The 26,208-nt window shown below is 39.3% G+C and overlaps 1 protein-coding gene across 1 annotated transcript; it reads right to left on the bottom strand.

The window, feature by feature from the left end:
• Positions 1 to 400: 400 nt before the first annotated feature.
• Positions 401 to 16,220, bottom strand: LOC124155745 (alpha-1A adrenergic receptor-like). Its single transcript, XM_046529860.1, has 2 exons — positions 15,917 to 16,220; positions 401 to 5,343 (listed from the first exon to the last, which is right to left on the bottom strand). The coding sequence occupies exons 1-2, from the start codon at positions 16,218 to 16,220 to the stop codon at positions 4,394 to 4,396; spliced, it is 1,254 nt and encodes a 417-aa protein (XP_046385816.1). The 3' UTR covers positions 401 to 4,393.
• Positions 16,221 to 26,208: the final 9,988 nt, after the last annotated feature.

Below are 26,208 nucleotides of genomic sequence, written 5' to 3'. Positions count from 1 at the left end.
TCTTGGCTGAAAAACCTTTGAATTGTAAATTAAAGATTATGAATACGATATCAGAGTGGAGGAAGAGTTCTTGGGTCAAAGGGTTTTTCAGCACCGACATTTTGAAAAACCCTTGGACCCGGCTGGAAACCCGAGAACTCTTCCTACAGTCTATTCACTGGGAAAACCTTAGATCCTTCATTATATCAGAGCATTGAAATTTTTATAAAAATTGATTACGTTGGTAGTAGTGATATTTTTATCAATTTTTTGTTCGGAATGCATTTTTATATGGTGTATTTTAATCTTTGTAATGGATGATTTAAATATTAATTGTCCGTTTTAGTGAAATTTTTGGAAGTTTTGCTTCATTTTTAAACTTTTGATAACCTGATTTTTGTGGTATTAGTACTTTTAATATTTAAACTAGTATGTATAATTATGCTGCATGTGTTTTTTTATTTTGATTGACTAGTACAGTATTTAGAGGAATAAAATATGCTTTTGCATTTAGTGACAGATGTCTCTTCGAATAGTGAAAATAAGCAAATAACATACGAGACGTATCAATCAACTCTCATTTTTGTTACTCCAGCCTCTTGAAAAAGGTGACGTAAAAATTTCTGATGAATGCAGGCATTATGAATGCATAGATGTTCAGCTTACATTTATGGAATTCATGCACATTATCACTTAAACCTTTTTCATCATTCTTTCATAAAAATTCAACATTCATTGTTTTGTCCTTTTACTTGCTCTGTGCATTATTGAATTTTTCTAGTATTGACCTGTTTTGCCTCGGAAAATATTGTTTGGCAATTCTGATGATAAAAGATTTTATACATAAATTTTTATTGTCATCATTGCGCTCATGATTTTGTGTTGGCAAACATTCACAAAATGGTTATTGAATGCTTGAATCAATTTGCCAGCAAATCTTGTGGCTGTCATATATGTATGTAATTTAAGTTTCATGATGTGTTGGATGATTGAATAAATATATTAAATATGCAATTTTTAAAAAGTTGAAGTGAGCTACTCACTTTTTTCAGGTGTATTTAAAAAGTGAAAATCCACCTATGAAAACAAGAAATAAAATCTCTGAAACTGCCCAAGTCAACCAAAACACCTGTGTTGGACATTTTTTACCAACCTAGTTGGAGTTAGGTCTGTATTTTAAAAATTCATATTTTTGAGGGATTTTATCGTCATTAAATTGACAAATATACTTACTGTCATTTAAAGGCATTCCAGCCTTAAAAAATAAATTGGAATTTTCTTGTTGCTTAAGAAAATATATTCAATGCATATTAAGGTATTAATTTATTCTTTGGGACATTTATTTCTCATGGAATATGAAATATCACCATAATCCTCTCTATTTGAATGAAGTTTGGTTTTCTCCCTCTGTATAATCTACGTGCTGGTATGTTAGCCTCAAAAGCTTAAGGGCAAGCATACATAAACAGTTTAAATTTGGTTTCCTTCTGACTGAATGAATTCTATACCTGGAATCCTATGTATGCTTTCTTCCAGGCAAATTTTATTCTGGAAAATTCAAAAATAGGACATTTTTCAAATCTCTGCTTAGAAAAGTGACTTAGTATGCAGTGGTGTGCACTGGGGCAAAGATATAAACCAATAAACCACCAAGGGATTGAATTTGCTGAATGAAATATTTTCCTTTGGTGTTATTATGTTTACAAAACTTTCCTTTCTACTACACATCACACCCATTGAATTTTAGGTTGAACTTCCGAGCTTCATGATTCCCCAACAAGGTCTACTATGTAGTAAAGTGTGTCCCAAAGTTCCTTTACTCTAATACCATTCCTTTAACACCATAAAGTCCTTTTCATTAGTATTCTGTTTTTGGCTGAAATGCATTGTGTAATCATAACTTCTGTTGCCAAATGGTAGTGACCTGTTACAGGTTATTGTAAAATACTAAGTTTGGGACATAGTTAAATGTGTACTATTTTTACATGATAGACTTAAAAAATATCTTTATTTCAGGAAAAAAAGACTTTTGATTGATTACCTAATATTAGTTGCTAGTCTTTAGATGTGGTCTTTGATCTGAATTTTATAAGCTACTCCATTTGAAATGATACTTTGTGAATAATTTTACTGACATTAAAATAAATAATATATTCAATGATTTCTGAAGCATATTGTAACAATTTTCCTCTGTGCCTTTGGTCAGCATGTTAAAATTTGCCCAAAAATTTTATAAAGAGGTTGGAACTCAGAAAAATGAAAAAGTACAGAAAATGAATAGGCATTTGAATGTTTACCACTAATTTGCATGGTCATGGCAAATTTTCTAATAAATGTGTCGTTGAAACAGCTATTAGATAAAGGAAACCCATAAATTTTACTTGCTATATTTTGTAGAAATTAGGGAAAATTATTTTGTCCAGATTAATGAAAACAGGTGCAAGGACTTATCCTTGAAAAGCATGATTCCAGGACAGTAACTGCTGCTGAGGGAAATGGGGGCCCCATCACCAAAGTGAATTATCCCTGGTGGTAAATTTTTTTCTCACAAAAATGTCATTCTCCAATTTCCACTAATAACCAGGTGGGTAGCAAAGACTCATTGAAAATGCTAGTGCCTGTACACTAGGCAGCGGATTTGTCTTTAGATCTGGTGACAGAGGATTCATTGCCTATAATGGCAAGACCCCCATTCCCTCAATCATTTACAATAACCAGCCATTGTTGTAAAGTACTGTATTCCTCCGAATATAGTCCCCCCCCCCCCCTAATTTTGAGGATTGAGTTTCGGGAAAAAATTAAAAAAATGGGTTTGAATATAGTCCCCCCTTAACTCTTATCATGGGCATTTTGGGAAAAAAAGGGGGGGACTATATTCAGACAAACACTGTAAACCCTTGCAATTCAGAGATATGGTCTTCAAGTCATGGACTTTTTACTAGACATTCTCAACGAGGGCTGGTTATTGGAAATTATTGATGGAATGGGGGTTTTGCCATTAAAGGCAATGAATCCTCTGGGTTAGCTCAGCTCAGGTGTTCAAGGGTTGGAAAGGGAGAATCTCATGTTTTCATTTGAGGGGTGTAAGCTACCCCTATAGAAACCTATAAGTTACTGTTTCTATAGAAGTGGAACCCATTTCCTGTAAATAAGAAAACTATTTCGGTATTCCTCTTGTTCTAGGGATTTTCATTAATTTTCCTCTTGTTCTAGGATACACTTAAGATCATATCTCCCTAACATTTTTGTAAGGGGGGGTTTCAACCCTTGTACCATAGTACTCCCTATATGCTTGGCTAGTACACGGATACCTCAGATAGATCAGATGCCTGATCTGTCGCTAGGCTCTATAGAGTTCTTGTTGGATCTTAAGCCAGAGTATTTGGGACCAACCATGAAGTTACAACTCATTTCCCCAGATTTTATGGTTACCACCCTGCTTAGTTTTGAATTTTTTGTTGTTATTGTTGGATTATAATTCTGTGAAACTTCATTACGTGACCTCAAGGGTGTGGCTATCATGGATAACGAAAGTGACATTTAAACTGGAATGATTATGATTTCGGCTATGGTTTACTGGTGTTAGGATTTTCTTTTTACAGACTCAGAATTTATCTTTGGCTATGAAATCTCATTTGAAAATGGGTTGATTTTAGTAGCAAAGATTTTTTGAGCCATCTATCACTTCAGCCCTGTTTTTTTCTTAATAATATAGATTAAAAATGAAAGACACAAATAATTGGAATTTGGAGATAAAACAGAAAGCCATGCTTAAAAATAATTATTTCATGCCTACAACTTTTCCGTAACTAAAAATAATTTTAATTATAATTGTAAAACATAAATACATATGCTTAGGATATAATATTTAGATGAATTAATTTAAGATATAAGTTGGGTAGACCAAAAATGCATGGCATAGAGCTTTCATTCTTGGCCCCTCTAATCATAAATTAGAGCTTCCTGGATAAATTTAAGTTATCACTTTTTCTGTAAATGTTGGTGCATGGCTTGATCATATCCAATGGTAAAACAATTGGATGTTAAATATTTCAGTAAAATAAGTATTTAAGAAGCCATGCCAATGATGGCTCTACCAACATTCATAATTTGCTCATGCAACATTTTCAGGCAATATAAGTCTAGGAGAATCATTGGGACATAGAAAAAGTGTGTGTCAAAATGACATCCATATCAGTTGTACTTCTGGAATGTAAATTTTATATGCCCATTAGAAAAATGAAAAATAGGCCTTTCCTTACAAAACCACAAATATGAAATATACAGAATAGTTTCATACTCTTTATAACCATCAAAAAACTACTTGAGATCACATCTATGTACTCCATTGGTTATAAGTCCCATGACCTCTTCAAAGGTATGCTCATGGATGTCACACAAATTTATACACAAATCATAACTCATAAACTACACGACTAGGTCTACCACTAGTACTTGGCCTACTACATCCTGATGGCCTTTTAGGCGCTGCACACTTTGTTTCCCTGCACCTTTGTGGACTTTGATGATGAGTGTATGAGTACATATTGTACCCAGGTATTATATGTACACGGACATCACCAGAAGGCCTAGCAGCATCTCCTCGTTGACGACGAGAGAATGAAACTGTTGTTTTGCAACAGCAGTAGTGAAAGAGATTAACGTATGCGTTGCGGAAGTGGCGATTGGTAATGCAATATAGAAAGTTGTTCACACATGACTTACTCAGGGCTAACCAGTAGAGGTAGTAGAACAGCGGAGCCGGTATCGATTGCACAGATCCCACTCCGATGATGACCCCAAAGGGCAACCAAAACATGATGAAGAGAATGACACTGTACAAGTTGGTCCTGGCTAGAGCACAATCCCATGTGTATGCAGCAGGTGGCTTGAAGCTTGGTCGGGCGGCAGCGAGGCGGACATGGACTGCAATGCGCAAGTAGCATGCAAGTGTCACAAGCAGAGGAAGGAGGACAAGCAGTGCACCCACAGCAGCATGGTAAGGCAACTGTAGTTCCTCGGTGAGGCGACGGGTGCAATAATGGTCAGGGGCAAGGTCCAGGGTGAAGTGCAATGCCACGGCAGATCCGCTGAGGAGCCATATGGCCAGGAGGGCTGCTGTCAGGCGGGCAGGAGTGAGAGCAGCACCATGGTGGGGCTGGCAGAGACGGACGTAGTTCTCAACAGCTACTGAGACCAGGGTGAGGACGGACACAAGGCAGCACAGGACGGCGAGAAAAAAATGGAAACGACAGACGCCAAGGGAATTTTGGGCACCTGCCAGAAGTATCACTGCTGAGGCTGGTATCAAGAGACCTGTCACGAGGAGGTCTGCTAGGGCCACATTGACCAGGAATGCATTTCCTAGGAGTTGGAAAGGAAGAAAATATTGCCATTCAAATCTTTATCAATAATGTCATCCTACAGTCTTTTTGGTGGACAGCACTATCATAATTAATTTTAATTGAAGGAGTGATATTTTTTCCAACAAGAATTTACATAATTTTTTAAAAGGCAGAATCCTGGGTGATATGATATACTTTTACACAATGATATGCTCAAGCTCAGAGGTATTTTTCAAAGGATAAAATTTGCAATGAAGAAAATCATTTGACTTGGCTGAAATATGAACTCAGAGGTATACAATATACATATGTATTCTGACCAGAAATTTGCAAATTGCCAATTCAGGCCTAGTGACTTTTTTCATGGCATATTCATCCTGAGAAGAACATATTTATTGAGATTTTTTGTTATATAATTTGAAATTACATATTTATTTTCATTCCCTTTATCATAATAGACCAGATTCTTCAAGACTCCTGGGTGTGGATTTAATTTATTGTTGAAATTTTAATTTTTGAATGCTATTAATGGAGTTGAAATTACTAACATTACAATAAATGATGACTCATAGTTCAGTGCCTTAATTTTGGTTAAAATAACTTTTTATTGTTATAAAAATTTGGGACAAAAATAATTTCAATTAACAGTATAAAAGATGCATATACATATTATGTGATGAAGATAAACTTCTAATTTCAGCGAACTCCATTGATATCTCTACTGCAATTGTAATAAAATATGTAAATGTAAGTAATTAAACCATGTGAATATTAGCTATTAAACTAATGGCACATTAAGGGAGACGTATGTATTTGCATAGAATATTTTAATTGAGGAAGGGAATTTTTTGTCCGAAAAACTGGTGACCAATTCTATTGGCAGCAAAGTGTTATATTGGATATCTTGAGATAAACTGAATGTGAATGCAGTGGTAAAAGGTGAAAGTAATCACCGAAAGTACTTTTTTTCCCTCTCTCAATGAATATTCCAACACCCTACGTACACTATGCCTCTCGGTAATAGCAATTCGTAGTATAGAATAATGCTCTCAACTTTCCGTTTGTTTATTTCAATGCAGTTGAGGCGTCAACGTGTGTATCCCACAGAAAACGATTCTTCAAGGCTTTTGAAGGGCTATCACCTCCTCTGGTTGTCTGATTCTGCCTGTCAATATTATGGACACTCATCATTCCACTAAGCCTTTTTCTCTTCCCTCAGCCTACCAAAATACTTCTTTACCCGAGAAAAATTGGCAGCCTCATGCTCCTCATTTGCCATTCTTATCCCATAATCCTGCATGAACTTGTTTTTAACAGTCGAGAGTGCTATGCTCAGAAAATACAACTCAAACTTCTCTCACGTGTGGGACTTGTATCCATGCATTTTCATATATAGTCCAATTACTGCTTTACAATGATACAAAAACTGTTAACTAATAAAAATATTGATAAAATTTGGGGGGGCCATGATCCCTGTGACCCTCCTCCCCAATAATCCGCCACTGTTCCTATCACTTTCTCATCCAATGCTTTCCTTGCCTCACCCACTACCTACTACTAACATTTCAAATTTTTGAAATCTTACTGTAACACATTTTCACTGCTTATTCAAAATTAGCCACCCATTCCCACCCTTCTTGCTTGGAGTTTATTTGCATGTCGCAGGCAAAGGTACCTTTTCCTTAAGCTTCTCTCTTTTCTCATTATGCTTTCCCATTATTATATTTTTCAATGCTCTATTTAGTTCATTACTTCTCTTACATCACATACGGCTCATCACGTAAGAGCCACAGGGAGGGCAAGGAACACGTGACCCCTCCCTTAGTCCGACTTGTTCTAGTTTATCCTTGAATACTACTGCTTATTCCAAGTCCCTGGGCAGTCTTCAAAACTCAATCAGCTTTATCCCTGTCCTTCCTGCGGAAAAACTGGCTCCCATCACTTGAAGGCCCTAGGATGAAAGAGAGGTGTACCCGGATTCATGGGATACTATATGGGACCACTAGTAAAAGATTTAAGCCAGTAACTCAATAAAATATAAGGTAAAAGTATATTGTGAAATTCTGCGAGAAAACGAAAAGCGTCACACAGTTTTTACACGGATTAGGTTGGGAGCCTCCAAGATTTCGACTCCCAGGCTTCGTGCTTGGTTTCGATTACTTGAACAATAAAAAAACGACAATTTGTTGAATTATACGGAGGGCTTACATTTAAAACCACACTGTTTCCAAGACCCACTGAAACGATAAAATTAGAGAGATACCTTCTTAGCCAATCGCATGGTGAATTCTTCCCGCGCACATTAAGTCCATATTCAAAACTCATCAAAATGCCTTCCCCAGATTGACCGCTTGGGTCCTTTCTCTAGCACAGGCTTTTTGAGGCGGTGTTATCAATTAGAGAAAATGAAGGTAGAAAGGACAGAATGACGAAGACGCCGTTTCCGATTACGAGGCAAATCATACTTCAAGCAACTGTTTAAGGGTGGCTGTGTCATCTCGTTTCGCCGAGCGCTTATGTTATTATACCTGGATGAATTCAGTTTACTTTCTATCAGATGGGCGAATGAAGAATATCGCATTGCCGTAATTTGTTCCTTACAGTTTTGTACATTATTCCTTATCTTCAAAAAAAGGTTCTTTTTTTATCTCAATATTAACTATCCAGGGAGTGGATAAATGCGCCTATGATGGAAAATAATGGATGAAAATATGTTTCACGAAAGCATTATGAATAGGCGCATGGATGGTAGCAACAGCGCGTAAAACGTAAAACGCGCTGTTGCTGTTACTCAGAAGCATGCCAAATCAGTTTCGTCCAAAATAGCGGGGTGATGATTATTGTGTGAGAAGTTACTCACTATCCACCTCCCCGTTGCTTCTCCCGGAAGCTGACAATCGCCAAGCACTTGAGGCAAATGGGAGGGGATTTTAAGAAAATCCATAGGGTGGCGACAGTAAATGGGTCGCGAGCGCAGGAGGGTGGTGAGGTGCTAGTCCTATTCGAATTGTAGAGGGAGGGTTTGGTTGGGAGGGTGACTAGGGGCCGCAGGGAGGGGATTAAGAGACTTGCGATTAGGGGTTCTAGTGGAGGCTTTTGGGAGTGAGGACGAGGGGTAGATGCCTCAGACTCTCAGGTTGGAAGGGATAATATCGGGTGGTTGTGACCTCGACGGAGGTTTGAGAGGGTTTAGCGATCCGATCGGTCTCCGAACAATAGGTGACCTCTTTGGCTTAGCCGGCAGGCGTCGCGGTCAATCCGCGAGGAATTTAAAATGTGAGCTTCAAAGAGGGTATGTGTATTCCCACGTACCTACCCACTTGTCGTGACCCGTGGAAGTTTCCTCCTTAATCCTATCCCATTCAATCGAGGCCATTGGGGGTCATACCTCTTTTGGAAAACTCCCCAGTCCCCCCTCTCCGGGGAGAATGTATTTTGATATGTACTTAACTGATATTTATTTTCGTTTGGACGTAAAGTAATTTGGAAACCTCGAAAGGCTTTTTCTTTCTTGTGAGAGATTTTATTTTAAACATTAACAGCTCGGAGTTACACATTCGTTTTGTTTTCCAACTAAGAAGGCGGAGTTGGCCCTTGCCTTCAGCGCCTCTATCCTTTTCTTATGCGGAAAGATTCCGTCGATGAAATGTATTCCCGCTTAGCCAAATATTTTTTCATGGCGAACTTCATTCTTGGTGTCATAAATCGCACTCGTGCGCGTAACTGCGTACTAAGTCACTTGTTTTATTTAGTGCTTTGAGATATTAGTTAGCCTCTTTAGGACAAAAAAAAATGCACCAATTTTCATTAGTCCCCTACCGAAGTTATTAATACTACCAGGAACGCCGAACGGACTTCGAAGCATAGCACTCATTAGTGTAAAACCTTTCTCGTCCCCAACACTCTCACATTATAATCATAGTTTGGGCTCGGGATTTACCTCTCCCGAGGCAAAATAATCCTCAGACGAGGTTGTCAGGGAAGGAACTGGGCCCCTTCTGTGTAAGAGCATAATTTGTACGCCTTCTTCGGGGTACATTTTGTTGGTTGGATCCATTTGGCGAATCCACATCGTAATCATTTTGTTGGTTATCACATTTGAAATCATTATCGTCGTGGCGAGTGCTTGGTGAAATATTTGCTCCTTGTTGTTTTATTGGTATTTTTGCTATTCTTTGGTCGTTTTCTTCTGGATTTGTGTCAGGCATTTCCATTTGTGTAACATTGTTTCATATTCATTTGAGTGAAGTTGATTTATCATGTCCGATAAAGAGAAGAGTAATAGGCTAATGAGGAGATTTCGATTAACTAAATCTAAATTTGAAGAGAACATGCGTATCATTGAAAAGTTACACGAAATATCCATGACGGTCGAAGGCAACGCGGAAGATAAAGACCTTTTTGAGAGTAGGTTTTTGCTACTCGATGATCAGTTAAGTCCTTCGTTGAATTATCGGATCAATTGCGGGAAATTACAATTGTATTAGAGTTAGATAAGGAAGAGGAACCACAGTTATAGGCATTCGATAAGGTAGAAGGCTACTACCACGAAATACGAGCCGTGGCAAGACGTGTTCTGATTCGGGAGGTACCTAGAGCCTCTTCGAATGAATCCGAAGATAGAACGGTGCATTTACCTAAAATTACGCTGCCTTCCTTCGATGGGAAAATTGAGAATATCAAGCCGTTTTTTGATGTGTTCAATAGTCTTGTTCACCTAAACACTAAATTGACTGGCATTGAAAAATTCTATTATCTGGTGTCGAGCGTACGAGGTAATGCCCACAGACTTGTAACTAGTTTGCCGCTAATCGCTGAAAACTATCAAATAGCGTGGAAAATTTTGATCCAACAATACGAGAGTAAACGCCAGTTGGCGTTTCATTATTTAGATAAGTTGTTTAATTATCCATGTTTGAAGAATAATTCTCTGGATTCTTTGCAAAATTTCTTCGAAACATGCTCGGAAAATGTTCCTGAAATTAAATTCTTCCGGAAAACATCTCTTCCTTATTGTATTTAATACGTGAGATTTAAAAAAAATATTTTATTATCTTCTGTCAGAGTATTTGCCTCGAACTATCGGAATTACAAAAAATAAAAACGAATAAAGCAATCGAAGTGGCCACATTTGAAGGCAGAACCACAGAGAAAAATTACTTTGAATCCCTATCATATATATTAAGCTTGAAAGTATGATCCTCAAATAACCTTTTGATTTTCTGAATTGTCGTCACCGCTTTCCAACAGCGTAATATTTTTGTGTGGTAACCCACCCACCTCTGTGATGAGTTAATCATTTACAGTGCTCAATTTCCTAATCTCCGCATCATATTGCAGTGGTTACTCTACAAATTAAAACCTACTTTGGAGTATGGTGAGACTTTTCATTGGGCTTAGTAACTAAGCTTTCTAATATAATCACATTTATGTATTATAATATAATATGATCACATTTTTGCGGAATTGCTGGCCTTGCGTACATACTGAATGTGATATTCGGGCTGGTACCAACGAAGTCTGCGGCTAAAACCAGGCGTTAGACTTAGGGACTACTGAAAAATAAATATATATTAAGTTCATATTTCCGTCTCAGGAAAAATATCAATTATGAAGAATCAAAGAAAAAGAAATTTACTCAGCCCTCTGCCAACGAAATTGGGGGCCTACTTAGCAGCACGGATTAAATTAAGGGGCAAGGGTCAGGGAGAGACCGACCCTCAGAAATTTAATGGGAAAATAGAAAATCGGCACTCATAGTGTTAGCTAACGTATGCAAGTTCCATTTAATCAGTTAAGTAAATAAATAAGTAATCACTTCATCTTTAGCTGCGCGATCGCAGGAACTTCCGCCGTTATTCGAGTGATTTATTCACGTTGCATTAAAGCAACATACTACGTATGATGCGGTAAAATCATCAAAGATTTCTATAGGTAAAGGTAGGCAGGGGCGGATCCAGAATTTCTTTCTGGGGGGGCGGGGGGGGGGGAACAAGCAAGGCCGTATACAAGATTTTGTTCTGGGGGGGTACAAGGATACCGCGTAATACAAAACGAACGCAATGATAATGGGACCGTATTAAAAATCTTACATATTTTATAAGGGTCTGGGGGGGGCACGTACCCCCGTGCCCCCCCTCCCCCCTAGATCCGCCTATGAAGGTAGGTCTAATTGAATATTTTTCATACTCCGAATGATGCGGTAAAATCATTAAATATTTCTACAGGTAAAAGTAGGTCTAATTGAATATTTTTTTAATTATTTGTTAACGCGTCACGCGTATTCGTTTTATGCCTAATATTTTTCACATTCATCGCAATCAAATAAGAAGCATTTTGCATACCAACCAGGTTGCACGAAAATCAGCGACCCGGCTATCCCTCCGAAAGAACAATTTAAACCTTTCCCTGCTTCCTAGTTTCATACCAAGGCCCAGATCTATTTTATCAAGGCAGCTTAAATTTATCGAAAGAGATTAACATTCCATATCTCAGCATTGAGGAGAGCCTGCGACAGACTGGAGGCAGTTTCAATTGGTCATTGGCATCAGAAATAAAGAGGGATGAGGCATTTATTACTATTTTTGGGAGTGTTAAATGTTTTTGAACGGCTGCGTCCATCTAAAGAAGAAATTGGAATGTTGACTCCTGGAATATGTCTGGAGAGAAGTAGTAATAGTACTCAGGGAAAAATTTCTGCTGCGTAAGATATTGGGAACTGTCATCTTTCTACTATGTAACCACTGATTTGTATGTGCTTTCAAACTGCGTTGGAATTGAAACACGGTACACAGCAGTTCATGACATAATAGCGTCCTACCATGTCTTCAACTCATTTGCACACCTTTATAACTCATATGAAACATATTTTGAACTGCTATGGATTTCCAGTGGAAACTGCTATGGAACACATTTTCAACCTTAGGAACTCATTTGGAATTAGCATTGAAACTGATTTGTACTACTCGTTCATCCGTTTTGGAACTCATTTGTACCAGTCGGTCACTCGTTTTGGAACTCATTTGTACACCACGCAAACTTCTTTGTAGCAGTTCAAGATGCCTCCTGGAATTTATGGTGATCTGTTTAGAAAATTTAGTTCAGGCGACGAGCGTTTTGGAGTGCGGCGGTACTTATCTCAAAATAGTGAATAGTCACCAATGTCAGTCACTGCTCATGCACTGCTCTATGAGGAGTTCCTTCGCATTCTCAAAGTTGCCCATTAGGGAAGGTCCTTCAGGCTTGGTAGACTTGGCAAAGGATGCAAAGGTGGAGTGGGGGGATAACTTACTTTGGTGGTCAAGAAAGTCAATATCGAGAGCTTAACCCGGGTCATACGTGGTTGACGTGGATCATTCAGTATTAATTTCTGACTGACATTCCTTCGTTTCTGAATAACTTTCCTTAAAAACCGTCAAGTTAATAATCCGAAAATCCGACGAAAAAAAGTCCTTTCCGGGTACCTGAACTTGTCTCACAATCAATACCGCGACATTGAAACAGATTTTCGAAGGAGGGATTCATTTTTGGCCAAAAAAGTCATGAAATTCGGAACAAAAGATGGAGATAAACCATTGCCCGGGATCGGGAAGACAATACATCGACCGGTATGGTTCATGTATATAAATCGTCGCAAAATAATGCTTTTCCGAAAATATTAAAGAACGAAAGCATTGAAAAAAATTTGCAAAAAATACTGTAAAATTCAACATTTATGTGCGAAATATACTTTGAAAGCATAGAAATTGATGTTTTTACGATAATAATCTACTTAGAAATGCTAAAAAAACGCCATTAATAACGACGTTTTCCATGAAGTTGCTATTGAATACCTTATTTTATGCAACCAAGATTCTCGGCACGTAGTGAAGATAACCTTGTCGCATTTCAAAACGGCCCCAAAATACGATTTAAGCAACAAGGAAAATGGAATAATTATTATTTAAACTCATTCGAGTGAACATTTTGGAGTTCCGCTTCCATTAACTGACTTATGATTATTTCTTAAAGCGATCTTTCATATTCCGTTCATATATGCATTTCTATTGCATCTATTAGAGAATTTTCGTTTTCTTGAGCAAAAAAATATGCCTGAACTTGGCCATGGTATGCCGGCGCGTAGAAGACAGTTCCAAAACAAATGATGACGTCCAAAAATCGCATGAAGTCGTTCAACAGGAATTGCAAACGTGTGGAAAGCAGTTACACATGGATCTTCTTAGTACACAGCAGTTACATATGAATCTTCTCAGTACACACCAGTTACAATACGAATGATGACGTCTGGAAATCCTGTCGAATCGTTCAAAAGAAGTTCCAAATATGCAGAAAGCAGTTCCACACGAATACACTCTGTACGAAGGAGTTTGAAGGGAGATTACAAATGAGTTACAAATTTGTTCATACTTCCAATTTTTGGTACAAATGAGTGGAAATGAGTTCCATAATAGATTTAGGTGTTTCAAAACAGTTTCAAAAGGGTTCCAAAGCAGTTGGAAAGCAAAACATTTTCCCTGAGTATAACACATATCTAGGGAATTTGCATTTCCAAGGGCAATTATATCGACGCCTACGTCTTCGAATCTGGACTTCCACCGCATCGTTTTTCGTTAAATGCAACTCCAACGGTTTAATTAGTGAAAATCTTACACTCAAGCTAGTATTAATTGTGATCGAAGTTTAGCCTCCATAAACTCTGAAATGAATTACGAATCGCCGATAAAAACATTTTCATACCATTCAAATGCTAATACTGCCATAAAAATTAATCGGAATATGCTGATAAATACACGTACTCCGATCGTTAAACCACTCATTCCAAAAATTTGAGGTTCTTTGCCACCAGAAAGTTTATAGAGGGTTGCTAAGATATGGTGTCTACGGTTACCGTATTAGCCTGGTTGCTAGGGAAACGGAAGGCGCGGCGCTCGAGCTGTGAATGTGGTTCGATGCTTTTCTTAGTTTGCTTGGTGATTTTTTCTGCTTTCATTGCGGTGCCTGTTCCTTTATTTCGGGTGAATCGTATTGAAAACATGACTTATCTCAAGTCACGAATGATTTAAAAAATTATAACCTTTTATCGGCATGAAGTTCAAGGCGTGTAGAAGCATTCGGCAAGTTTGAGGTTGTCGCTCCGGTGTTCCCACTTGGCGGAAGAATAAATTGACGTGGCCATGCTCATGTAACCGCTACTCATCTTAGACTGGCCACTTAGTACCTATGGCTGAACGTAGTAGGAATAAAGAGGACGCGCAGTATCATACTGCGTACACTACCCTCCTTTCGTTCGTATAGCGTTCACGCTGAGCAATCAGAGCTTTTAAAAAAATACTGCCCTCGTGCAAAGACGAATTGATAACTTGGCAGTATTGATTTGAAAATCATGTACAGGATCTAATGCTGCTTTTCGTGGTGGGTACTTATCAATGAAATTTTTAAGGCTTTTTAAATCATTGCGGAGGAGATCTAAGGCGGCGTTTTTTTCATTACAGGCATATAATTAAAGATATTTGCGCGTACTCTATCCAGACAACTTATCAACTATTTTTCCTTGCTCTCAGTCATTTATAATATTTTATTTGTTTATGATATATTCATCGTGAATTATTCTATGAGTATTATTATGTCAATGCATTCATGTCTTTAGGATTTTCGAAACTTAATAATTTAGTTGGCGAGGCGTCTGAATCCAAGGATCTGAATACCAAGAAAAATTATGGGTATCAGAAGAATGAGCGTTTGCTCCAAAAGCGTTCTAATTCCTTGCATTTTGTGTCGCTCTGGTAAGCGCCAATAAGTTTTTCGATGCGTAAATATAAAATAGGTCTCTATAGAGTGTGATTGGAACCCATAGTAGAAGAAAGATGGAATAATGTCCCGAATATAAATATTCTTTGGGTCCATGGCTCTCTGAGACCATGGGTTTCTGGCTAAGGTTTCTTGTCTCCCTCTCTCGCCGTTTTATTTGAATTTTATTCCTGTTTACGCATAAGATTAGAAATAAACACACCATATACAGCAATCGTTTGCTACCCAAAGATGACAAATTCTAGACATTTTTCGCGGAAAATAAAAATTACTTGCCAATAACCAAAAGGGCAACTCCCAGAATAATTGAATTTACTTCTTTTCCGGATATCAATTCAAAAAGCATATTTTGAAGGAAGACCCTGTAGCTTATGTCGCAAATATATGTCCTGTTGCCGTACAAATTATGCTCGTACTAACAGTCAGTTACAGTGGCACTACTGACCACCAAATGACGGATTCCGTGGTACATGGCGCGGGAAGTTGGAGTGGTTTTCCTTCACTTCTTAACTGCTAAAACTCCGGCCAGACTGTCTTGGTGAATGAAATAAACGGAAGACATCCCGAAAAACGAAATGCGTCATGTCAACGCCCTATTTTCTTATCAGTGTCGGCTGTACGTCGCTTTTTATCCGGATTATATCAGTATTAAATTTTTTAACTTAAATTTGATGATAGCTAATTACAATACAAATGATCAGGGCTTTTTACAATTGCTAGATACTTGAATACTCAGGGTGAATTGGAGGTTCTCACCAGTTAAAGAAAATGCGCAGGGCGCTTACCTCTCTTTTTGAGGTGGTCCTCAATCATGACAGCACTAATCATGAAGACGTTGCCGACGCTGCCGAAGACCGCGAGGCTCGCGAAAACCAGGAGGCGGGCCACGCGGCTCCAGTCGTCGCTGAGGGTGACGGGAGAGACGGCCTCGGTGGAGCCCGCGTCGGTCGCATCCCTGACGGGCGAGGGCACGTCCGATGTCGGGATGAGCGAGTCGTCGTCGCCCACGCCCGTCTCGGCCGCGGCGGCGGCTGCAGCGGCGGCGGCGGCAGCAGCGGCGGCGGCGGCAGCGGTCACGCCTCCGGACATGCCGGGGGCAACTGTCGGGCGGAAGGGAACTTAATAGCGTGTGGTTGAACGTGGTAAGGGGGGGTGAGGGAGAGTGGGCGTGGGCATGGCAACTTTCCACATGTTGGCTCGGGGAAGGGGGTTGGAATATTTATATACCACCCTTCATATTTTTCCCTCTTTTTTTTTAAATTTAATCAGAATAATTATTTTTATCATTTCCATTTCCCACCATTCCTTTCACGCTTTCCGTATCTGCCTTGCTCACGCACTCTCGGTTCCGTGGCGTGCATGTAATTTGCCCCACCGCACCTTACATTCCGGTAGTTCTCCCCCTGTTTTCCCGCTAGGGGTCACCTCTCTTTAACGTTCTCAACGAAGGCGGCAGCGGCTCATAACACAACCGTCACTGGCGAAGGCCTGCTCTTGCAAGCGTGCGGCTGTAATTTCGTGAATGTGAGCGGTAACATAATGCAGCTTCACAACTCAGCCTCGTCATTTCCTGCTTTTAGGATTTAGTTTTTTTTATTTCACTCGCTGGAAAAACGGAGCGTGGCCTTGGCACAAGGTTTGAGGTCGTAGTAGGTGAGGGCACGTTATCTTCGAAGAAGGTCGCTTTTGAGAAAGATCTTTCTTCCTTCGTGTAAAGATTTTATCGGATGAACTACGAGGGAAAATAATATCACGCGATGTTCGAGGACTTGTGCAGTTTAAAGCTTTTAAGAGGACTCCTCCCCCTTCTCGATCGGTCGTTTTTGCCTCACCTTCTTGCTTTTTTAAACATACGCTATTGAAACAGCATTTTCATAGTAGGCTTTGAAAATAGACCTTTTTTACATGTACTTTAATCTTAAGCATGAAAATTTTCTCTCTGAAATATTCCTCGAATAAACTTTTCGTATTTAAGAAACAGTTGCATGCTAACAAGGGCCTACATCATACGCTCTGAAAGTGTCACGATTATAACCTAATTTTTAATCAAATAATACCTCAGAAAATCAGAGAAAGGACCGGGAGTGGTATATCTTGGCCTGTACCTGAGGGTTTTTGACAATCGATTTTGAAATTATTGATTGGCATATTTCGAATGCTGCAAATGAATTCGAGTTATTCAGATGAACCTCATTTTTTATACAAAGTTTGAAAAGGCGTGCTCTGAGCGATCTACCTTGTCCTTTTAAAAATAATATTTTTTTACCGTAAATTAGCGAAACTTTTAGTTTTTACAGGTTGAACGACAGTGGCGGATTAAGTGTGCGAGGGCGGTCACCTCTCGTGATTTCCAAAAATAAATCGTTTAAGGTGACTCTCCTCAGAAAGTTTTTATTTCACCAGTACAAAAAATATTGTTTAAAAATAATTAAGAGCACATCTACGCATATCAGACCTCATGTGCATTATCGCTGAAAGGTAATGCATGCCACCAAAGCCGCGGAAAGTAATGAATCCCCCCCACCCAAACGACGACCTTAATCCACTCCTGTTGAGCGAGGTCAAGAGCCAATTTAGCACCCATTGGGAGCAGAGATATCCACAGAAGGTAAGTTGAAATGAAGCAAGGAAATTTAGTCTACAATTTTATGGACGTTGTGCCCTCTTCTCGGTTTCAACCGCTTTAAGTCCTACTTCCTCATTACATCGTGAGGCAATTCCTTTCTATTCCTCAGAAACCAATCTACCTTTCTCCAACAACATCATGAAGTATTAAATCGCTGTTAGTACTAACTAAAGCCACTCTCCGTCACCCTATTTCATCCTATATTTTCTTCTTTATCTTAGATTTCGTATTTACCTTTTCATTTTCCTCTGCGCGTATTTCTCGAATACCTGCAACACTTCCCTCAGGAGAAGACTAAAATCATTCGACCTACCCCAGATTGCATCATGCTTTCTTTTACGTTTAGTGCTGTTTAATTTTGCCTCGGAAACTTCATGAGTTCATGAAATTCGTGGTTTATTGTCATACAATAGTAGCCGCACTAATTTTCGAATTCATTCACTAATTGCATTTAAGGATAAACTCAATGTAGTCTTGTCGCGAGCAAGCCTATCTGACTTAACTACCTGGCCCCTAATTTGATTCATGTGATTAACCTCTTTAGCGGAAGCCAAAAATTTTTTCTGCAAAAGGTTTTTTTTTCAGGTGAGAACTGGAGGGGTGACCAATCTCACTAAAATCTCAGTTGAGAAGTGCTCTAATGAGGAAATCAAATTAATTACTTAAAGGCTCATTTTCTCCGTACAATTACAATCTTGACAAAATAAACTACTTAACCTTAATGATTTGAAGTTCACCGCTTATATTAACTCAATCCAACTCTTCAACTCTCTTCAAGAATTTTTACTGTTTCTCTTTGACGTACGTCAGGTGATTTCACAGTTTCATTTCATAAATTTCGTTCGATAGTTCCAATCCGTTCCAAAAATTGAATGATATCACGAGATACCTACATGTAAAGATGCTATTGAGGGTCTCGCTTGACGCTAGTTCCTGGCAAGAGACGTCATACGTATTTCCCAGTGATTTTGAAAAATAACTGCAGTATTCGAAATGGAATTTGAATTTTACCGATCAATCTCCGGCCTTCACGTATGGTCACGGTTGCTCGAACGTTGATTCCGCGGGAATGGGCGTCATTCCGTGAAAATGGGAATGAGGGCCTTCGCACGACCCCGCAAATGAGAGGAAAGACGACATGGGGCAGTTCGTCTCATCATCAATTAACGCGGGTCTTCCAGCCGTTCAGGAGGTGATTACTGGGTCCAATGGAGCAGTGTGGGTGGGAGAAGAGTTGGTAACGAGGGGTGTCTGAAGAGGATCCGAGGCTGGGAAAGGTGGGCTGAGAAGATAGACCATGATGGAGACCGATCCTGTAGGTCTGGTTATTTGGAAAGGGCCGAAGGGGATCATGGTTTGGAAAGGGATCGAGCAACATCAGTGAAGGGAAGAAAAGTTTCCCAACCTACGTTTTTTTAGGGTATACGTATCCAATTTATTCCCACCCAGCCTCAAAACTGCTAAAGGAAAAGTGGGCGCCATTCTGACGGAACTAACCAGAATGTAAAGAAATTTTGGATGATACTCGAGGAATACTCAAGTGGGTTTCATTGAGAAATGAAGTAAGAGTCATTTACCGAAATATTTTACGATTGTCACTCGAAAAAATGACCTCTCCGCGGTATATTATTGGTAAATCGTGGGAGAAATCCCCAATTTTTTAAAATAAGTGAACTCCTTTGAACTGACTTAACATCTGATGTGAAGAGGATGTGCACGTAATCTTTGTTCATCGTAATAGCCTCATTTTGTTTCAGGCTTCAGGCTTTTAATGCAACAGCGCCTAGTATCGGAATCGCTTCCTCTTTTCTCATAACATACTTTTGCGGTCCTGTTCAATTCAAGATTTTCATTTAATTTATTACATTGATTCATTTTAAGTATCAGGCTAAGTAGGCGTAAAATTAAAATGATTTTTGCGGAAAAAATGGTCATCGAGTATGAAAAATATGACATTCTAAGAAGATTCAAGATCCAGATACAAACCAAATACTAGGTGCTACTTCACTTTGAATACCGGGATAGCGTCCTTACCTAAATCAGCTATTGAATATGTAATATAATCAATGTAAATATTGTGATTCTACTAACACTATCGATACTCCGCAAAAGTAAAGAAATAGAATGCAATGCGTAGAGAATAATAGCACTCCTTAAAATGTTGTAGAACAAGAAAACGTCCAAAAAGTCCTCCGTTCAGCACTCAAGCTGGGAGCGGCCTTCCTCTTAAAATTTAAGGGCTTGGAGTGATACTACTGCTGCCTCTAAAATTCATGCAAATTATTCGTTGATAGTGTTTTAAATACCTCAGAAATTCTTCGTTTTAAGGGCATTGAAAATTTCAAACAAGATAAACAAAAATAATTTTCTATGACTTTCAAAAATCGTAGCAATAATTTTAAAAACCATAGAATACCCTAAAGAGAGCCTAGCTTTGAAAAATAAACTTAAAATTATAAACATTGACTCAAAGTAGAATTTGTTTAATCGCAACAAAAAAAGTTTGAATAGTTAGGTGCTGAGAAAATCGTATTTTCGTCAACGTTTATCAAAATTCGGTTCAATTTTTTTAGCAATAAGAAATGACTTACGGCGTCATTAGAAGAGAACTACTGAATTTGAACCCTACACATTAATAATCAATTTCAGGGTTTACATCAATAAAACAGGAACAAATAAAAATGTAGAAAGGGGCTGCCTTGGGCGATTACAGGCGCATTATTTGGTATTTGGCGTGGCTATGCTACGCGAGAGGCCAATTGAAAACTTTGAATCCAGTAGCTTCAAAGAAGATTTCGTACTGAAAGTTTTGGTGAGGGTGAAATAAGAGCATTGATGATGGAGCGATCGAAGCGCTAGGTAATGTCACATCCATTGAGGCTCTTCGGAGAGAAGCAAGATGATTCCTTTTCTAGAGCTCTCTAACTTATCTCCAACTCCAATAATAGAATTTGTATCCTCTCTGCCAAAGACCTCTTTCTCATAGAATACGCCTAAGTTATGGGATCCCGCGCTGGAGTCATTGGCCTACTTTCCTCATTCCTAATTATCTCAACCTGCCTTGCTTTAGCTTGGCTAGTTTTATACAAGCTTTCTACATCTGAAATTGGTTTGTATCGTTCAATATAAAAAAATGAATGCATTCATGAATGCTTTTGGGATGAAATTGACCCTTATCGCTTGGTGCCAGCGGATAAGTATTTTATGGGATTTAATCAAAGTAGACAAATTCTTGATAGGTTTATATTAATATTGTACAAAAGTTATTTAGCAAGACGGGTGAAAGGATGAATAAACATCCTTCCTGTATCTTAGTCGGTAAAGTTGTATCTATATCGCAGCATACACCAAAGAAATATTATTTATGCGTGAAAAATGTAACACCAATGTATTTTTTACAGAAATAATACGATTATGAGAGCAAGCGATTAGCCAAGATTGGCCGTGTAGGCCGTCCATTCGACTTTAAAAAAAATTAAACGTTAGAAAAATTCTAATCTTGAAATTTTTATTCACTGGTATATGTTTCAGTGACAGGAAAATTAAGTCATTTATTCAACGGAAAAATATGTATGCTTGTACTTAGTTCAGTACTTAGCTTAAATTTAGTACTGATCGAGCATGAAATACCTTGAGATTTTCTTCGTTAAAACTTTCGCAGGTGGTCGTCATGGCGATTAAAATCTTTTTGGGCCATTTCGCCGCGTCTATGTTTGAGTGAGCCCAACTTTTCCCGACCGATGCTGGTCGCTCACTCAAGGGATGTATCTGACGGGAGGGAGAGAGAATAATATTTTTCTTAATATGATATTTAGCCTCCGATGTCTGTATTTACATTTTAATAGGGGCATCGGCCTCAAAATTAGCCAAACGTAATAGCCGTTAATCATGAAAAACCGTGTCCTAACCGTCAGCCGTCCCCTCTCCTCGCCTTCCTCATCTTACCCCTTCCACCAGATATATTACCCGGATAGATAAAAAGAAGAATTCCTTACTCACCAGATTCCCTTGATAAAGCGACCAGCATAGGTCGGGAAAAGTTGGGGAAACCCATGGATTGACGAGGCGGAATAGCCCAAAAAATTTTAAATCACCATATTTGTAGATATAATCGCATTTTTTTCTCTTGTTTGAGAAATGTGTGAGAATTGAAACGGAATTTTTGGTGTAGTAATAATTGTTTTAAATTAAATATACTGCAGTTATTTTAAATTATTTATGAAGAAAAAGGCCTTTAATGCAGATAAAATGCCGATTTGAAATGAGTTTACACAAATGAAATTAAATCGCACCTTTGAGAGATTACTGTCTTATTCGTTAAACAGATAGAAAACCTCAGTGACAAATTTCTTAACCTTTGACTTGTTATTTTAGCTTTATATTGACCAGTTTTATGCTGCTTTAGCAGTAAAATTTAAAAATACTGTGAAGTTGACCACAAACGAAACAATCTGAGGAAAAGCACGACAACGGAAGAACAGGGAGAGAAATAGTAGATGACCAATAGTAAAGCAGAAGGGGAAAATATAATCAATAATATGCCAGGAAAGTTGTAGAGACGTAGTATCCGTTTTTATACCGTTATCTGCGGCCTGGTAGGTGCTTAACATATATAATTGAAGTTATTTCGTGAGCCGCGATCGCCTGAATTAACGGAGCATGTGTGGATTGTCGATGCTGCGTAACGATGAGCTTAATGGTGCCCTTGAAATGAAACTTTAAGGATAGGCAAAATCCGGGATTAACCTCAGCAGTCAATTAACAAGATGCCAAATCCTCCAATCGCTAGGATTTCAGAAGCAATGCCACTCCTAAAAGGGCATTCAATAGCATCAAAGCACAGCGCACGCCAGAGTGGTTGGGACATACGGGGCCGAAGTCTCGAGGGATTCCATTATCCACGAGAGGGCATCCCAAGGGAGCCTCAGGAGGAGGTCCTGTACCCCTGTAATCGGGAGTGGAGTTGAATAGGGAAGGACTTGAACGGGGAGAGCCAGGTTAGGGACAGGCAGGCTACGCGAGGGAGATATGTACGAGATCGACGTCGAGGGCGAGCGAATTTCCGGCGGTGTAATTGGCACTGAATGCACAGCAATTGGGAGGTAGTTATGTGACCAGGAGCCAATCCCGGGGGAAGTGATGGCTACGGAAGGTTTTTACTTTTAAGTTGGCGAGACTGTGAGAGTGAGACAGAGATAAAGACAAGAATAGCTCTGGGAAAGGTAGCATTTGATAAGCAAAGAAAGGCGTTCCTTCTTGGCGTTCCTTCGTATACTCACCATATTTACCCTACCTTTTTACTAAATTACTACTTTTCACTAAAACTTCATAACCTTCCATAGACATTACTTCCCTTTGGAATGGCTCCTGGTCATAAAATTACCTTCAAATTGCTGTACATCATCATCAACTGGTTTTCTGCCTTTCGCTGGCAGGTCCCAAATACCAAAGTCGTCTATACCTCATTCTGTTTAAGGTCTCCTCAAACAATGATTCTTGGCGTTCCTTCGTATACTCACCATATTTACCCTACCTTTTTACTAAATTACTACTTTTCACTAAAACTTCATAATGCTTGAAGCTTGGAAAAATAGATGGGTTGACAGAAATCTTGGTCAGTCATGTGTCGGGTCGAAAGCGGAGGGCGTACAACAAAACTGTGGTCGATCGCGGAAAATGGAACCACTTGAAATATGCCGATAGCACTGGAGAATGAATAGTGGGGATTAATTTATTTGTCACCGTTGAACGTTTCAGTTAGACGGAAAGTTGATAAAACTTTTAAAATGTTATTAAGTGTTACGAATAATCACCTCACTCTCAAGGCGATCTCTTTGTGCTGCAATGTTAGCAGAAAATTAAATACTATCCAGAATATGAAACAAATAACCTCATACTTAAAGGCTTACTACTATATATAATTATCTGATACCCACCTCTGCTCTAAATGGATCTTACTTCTGAGCTCCATTTGGATATTCTTGATATTTTGCGCTTTTTTTAGTGTAACAAAAGAGCGTTTACGTATGCGATGGAAAACCTATCGCTAGCTTCGGGTATTAAATTTTTGGATTTTGTAGTTGTCACAACAGAGGGAGCATACGATGAAGGATGTAAAGGAGTGTGACGTTAACGTGGAAAGGCTTACTGATGAGGGATTCGGGTGGAAATCTGTGTCAAACCAATATTTGGATTGTTGACCGGCGATGATGCATTTTGAAGTCTGCATTTGTTTTATTACTTGCTTTTCCTGAAAATAATTCTCTTTTTCTCCATTCCCTCGCTAAAAAAATCTTCCTTTGATCCAACATGTATTAGAATATCTTTCGAAGGATAACGCTGGCATTCCATAATTTCTGCTTCGAGCGTGGCTTCATTGTGGTCTATATGATTATTGTTCAATAATTAATGTTTTTCCTCAGGCTTGGTTGACTTCTACGCCTCCTTTATGAATCTACCTGTTCCCTACCGATTACTTGATATTTTAATATTATGATTTTCTTTGACCACAGAGGGGTACTTGAAAGGTCATTATGAAATTTTGTTTCCTTATTGTTCATATATGCTAATACCTGGAGGCGCATTAGTATTACGGGCCACGTTCACAATCAGTACGGACGGTGTCATGAACTTCCGTAGAATATCTAGCCAGTGAACTTACCAAAAAAAATAATCCAATTCAAATAAATTTAAAAAACCAAAATACAACTAAAGACAAGACCGTTATCAGCCGAGGTAATTAATTAGTCGTTCGGAGTTTCGGAAAGTAACTAAAACGAGGATTTTCTCGAGGGTCATTTCAAACTTGGTACTTAAAGGAAGATGAAAGGCACAAGACTTTCCGTTCGCTAGGAACCATACGGTGACATTTAGGTTCCTGGTCCATTGAGCAGGTTAACAACTCCTAACTCGGAGCGAAACCGAAATGCCACGCGAATTAGCTATTCCGAGTAGCGAAATGGTCTGCTCACGCCTCCAAAATGATACAATTCTCTGGTTCGAACCTGGGTCCGCGTGAAATCTCTCTCTTACGGAAAGATAAGTGGAGATTTAGCATTTGAGACGGAATCTCCCCCCAAAACTGGCGAAGCATCTGAGGTGGACATAAAAATCCTACATTCAGGCGATGAGACACTTTTTCTTTATTATTTTCCACCTCGAAACAGTCCAGCGATGGGCCCAACCACACCTGACTCGGGGCGCCGCCGGGACAATTCAGGGAGCGGGCGGGCGGCGTCGCTCCCTCGTCGGGTATGGAAGGGCGGCATAAAAGCGAGCGAGGCCTGCCCACGCAGCGAGGCGGCGCCGCGCGCCGGGTCGAGCTTGCTCCGCCAACACCACCCCATCTCTCTCGGTTGCCGACGGTTGCCAAGCAACAGCTGCCACCGGCACGGCCCTACCCCTCCCTCGCTCCCCTTCCTCCCTCAACGTCCGCCTTATCTCTGGCCCACATTCCCCCTCCCTCCTATTTTCTTCAACCTCCTCACTCATCATTTATCCTCATCTCTCTTTCTCTCTCTTCAATTCCTCAAAACCCCATATCATTCCTTTTTTCGGAATCCTCGATCCCAACGTTTCCAAGCCGCCGCGAAGGCTATTCGTCTCTTTTTCGCGCCGAGGAGTGATCAATCCGGTCCCGGTGGCGGAAATGGCGTCGTGATTGAGTGGTCTTCCTGATTCTCCCGGGCCGGACGGCGGTGTGGCAGGAACGCTGTTCCAGCGCCTCTTTCGTGGGCTTTGTTGGTACTGCGGATTATGAACTTGCGGCTATCTCTCTCTAGCATTAACCCGCATTCATCTGTGTGAGTTCATTGAAGGGGATGGTTGTTGCCTCAGTATGATGCTGTTGCTTGCGATTTAGCTGGCCTCTATTATACGCGATGAATGGCTTACATGCCAGCAATAGCCCAACGAGGTCTGATTTTCTCAGCATTTAAGCTCAAAAGAGGATCAGAACATAATATTTAGAGGTAATTTTCGTTGGGACTGTAATCGGGACGGTTATTATTTCTAGGAGTAACTGTTAATAAATGTAATGCTATGCTGCCTTGTGTATTGCCATTCTCTTCTGAAGAAAACGGATGTTTAGCGCATGTGTGTTATTATACCAGCATTTGAAAAACCGTATTTTCATGAAAGTCTGCAAAAGTATTTGCTTCTTTTTTCAGCGCTCACCATGCATATTCAGAAATACTTTACCTTATCAAATTTGAATTTCCAGTTACAGGTAATCGGTAAATTCTTAGTTCAAAAGGTGAAACCCAAGATATCACGAAAGAGAGTTATTGTTAACATGTACTCCAACTTACGTATCTTTTGGAAGGCTAATAACTAGCCAAGATAGACTGGCTGCAAGCGCTAGATATATTTCAATTTTATCTCTACTAGAGAAATAACTTATGGAAATATGAAATATCAAATAACTTCTATTTAAACACAAGTGTTGAAACT

Source organism: Ischnura elegans, chromosome 1 (assembly GCF_921293095.1).
Source record: "Ischnura elegans chromosome 1, ioIscEleg1.1, whole genome shotgun sequence".
NCBI lineage: Eukaryota > Metazoa > Arthropoda > Insecta > Odonata > Coenagrionidae > Ischnura > Ischnura elegans.
The sequence above is the reverse complement of the archived record's forward strand: the minus strand, read 5'-3'. Positions and strand labels throughout refer to the sequence as shown.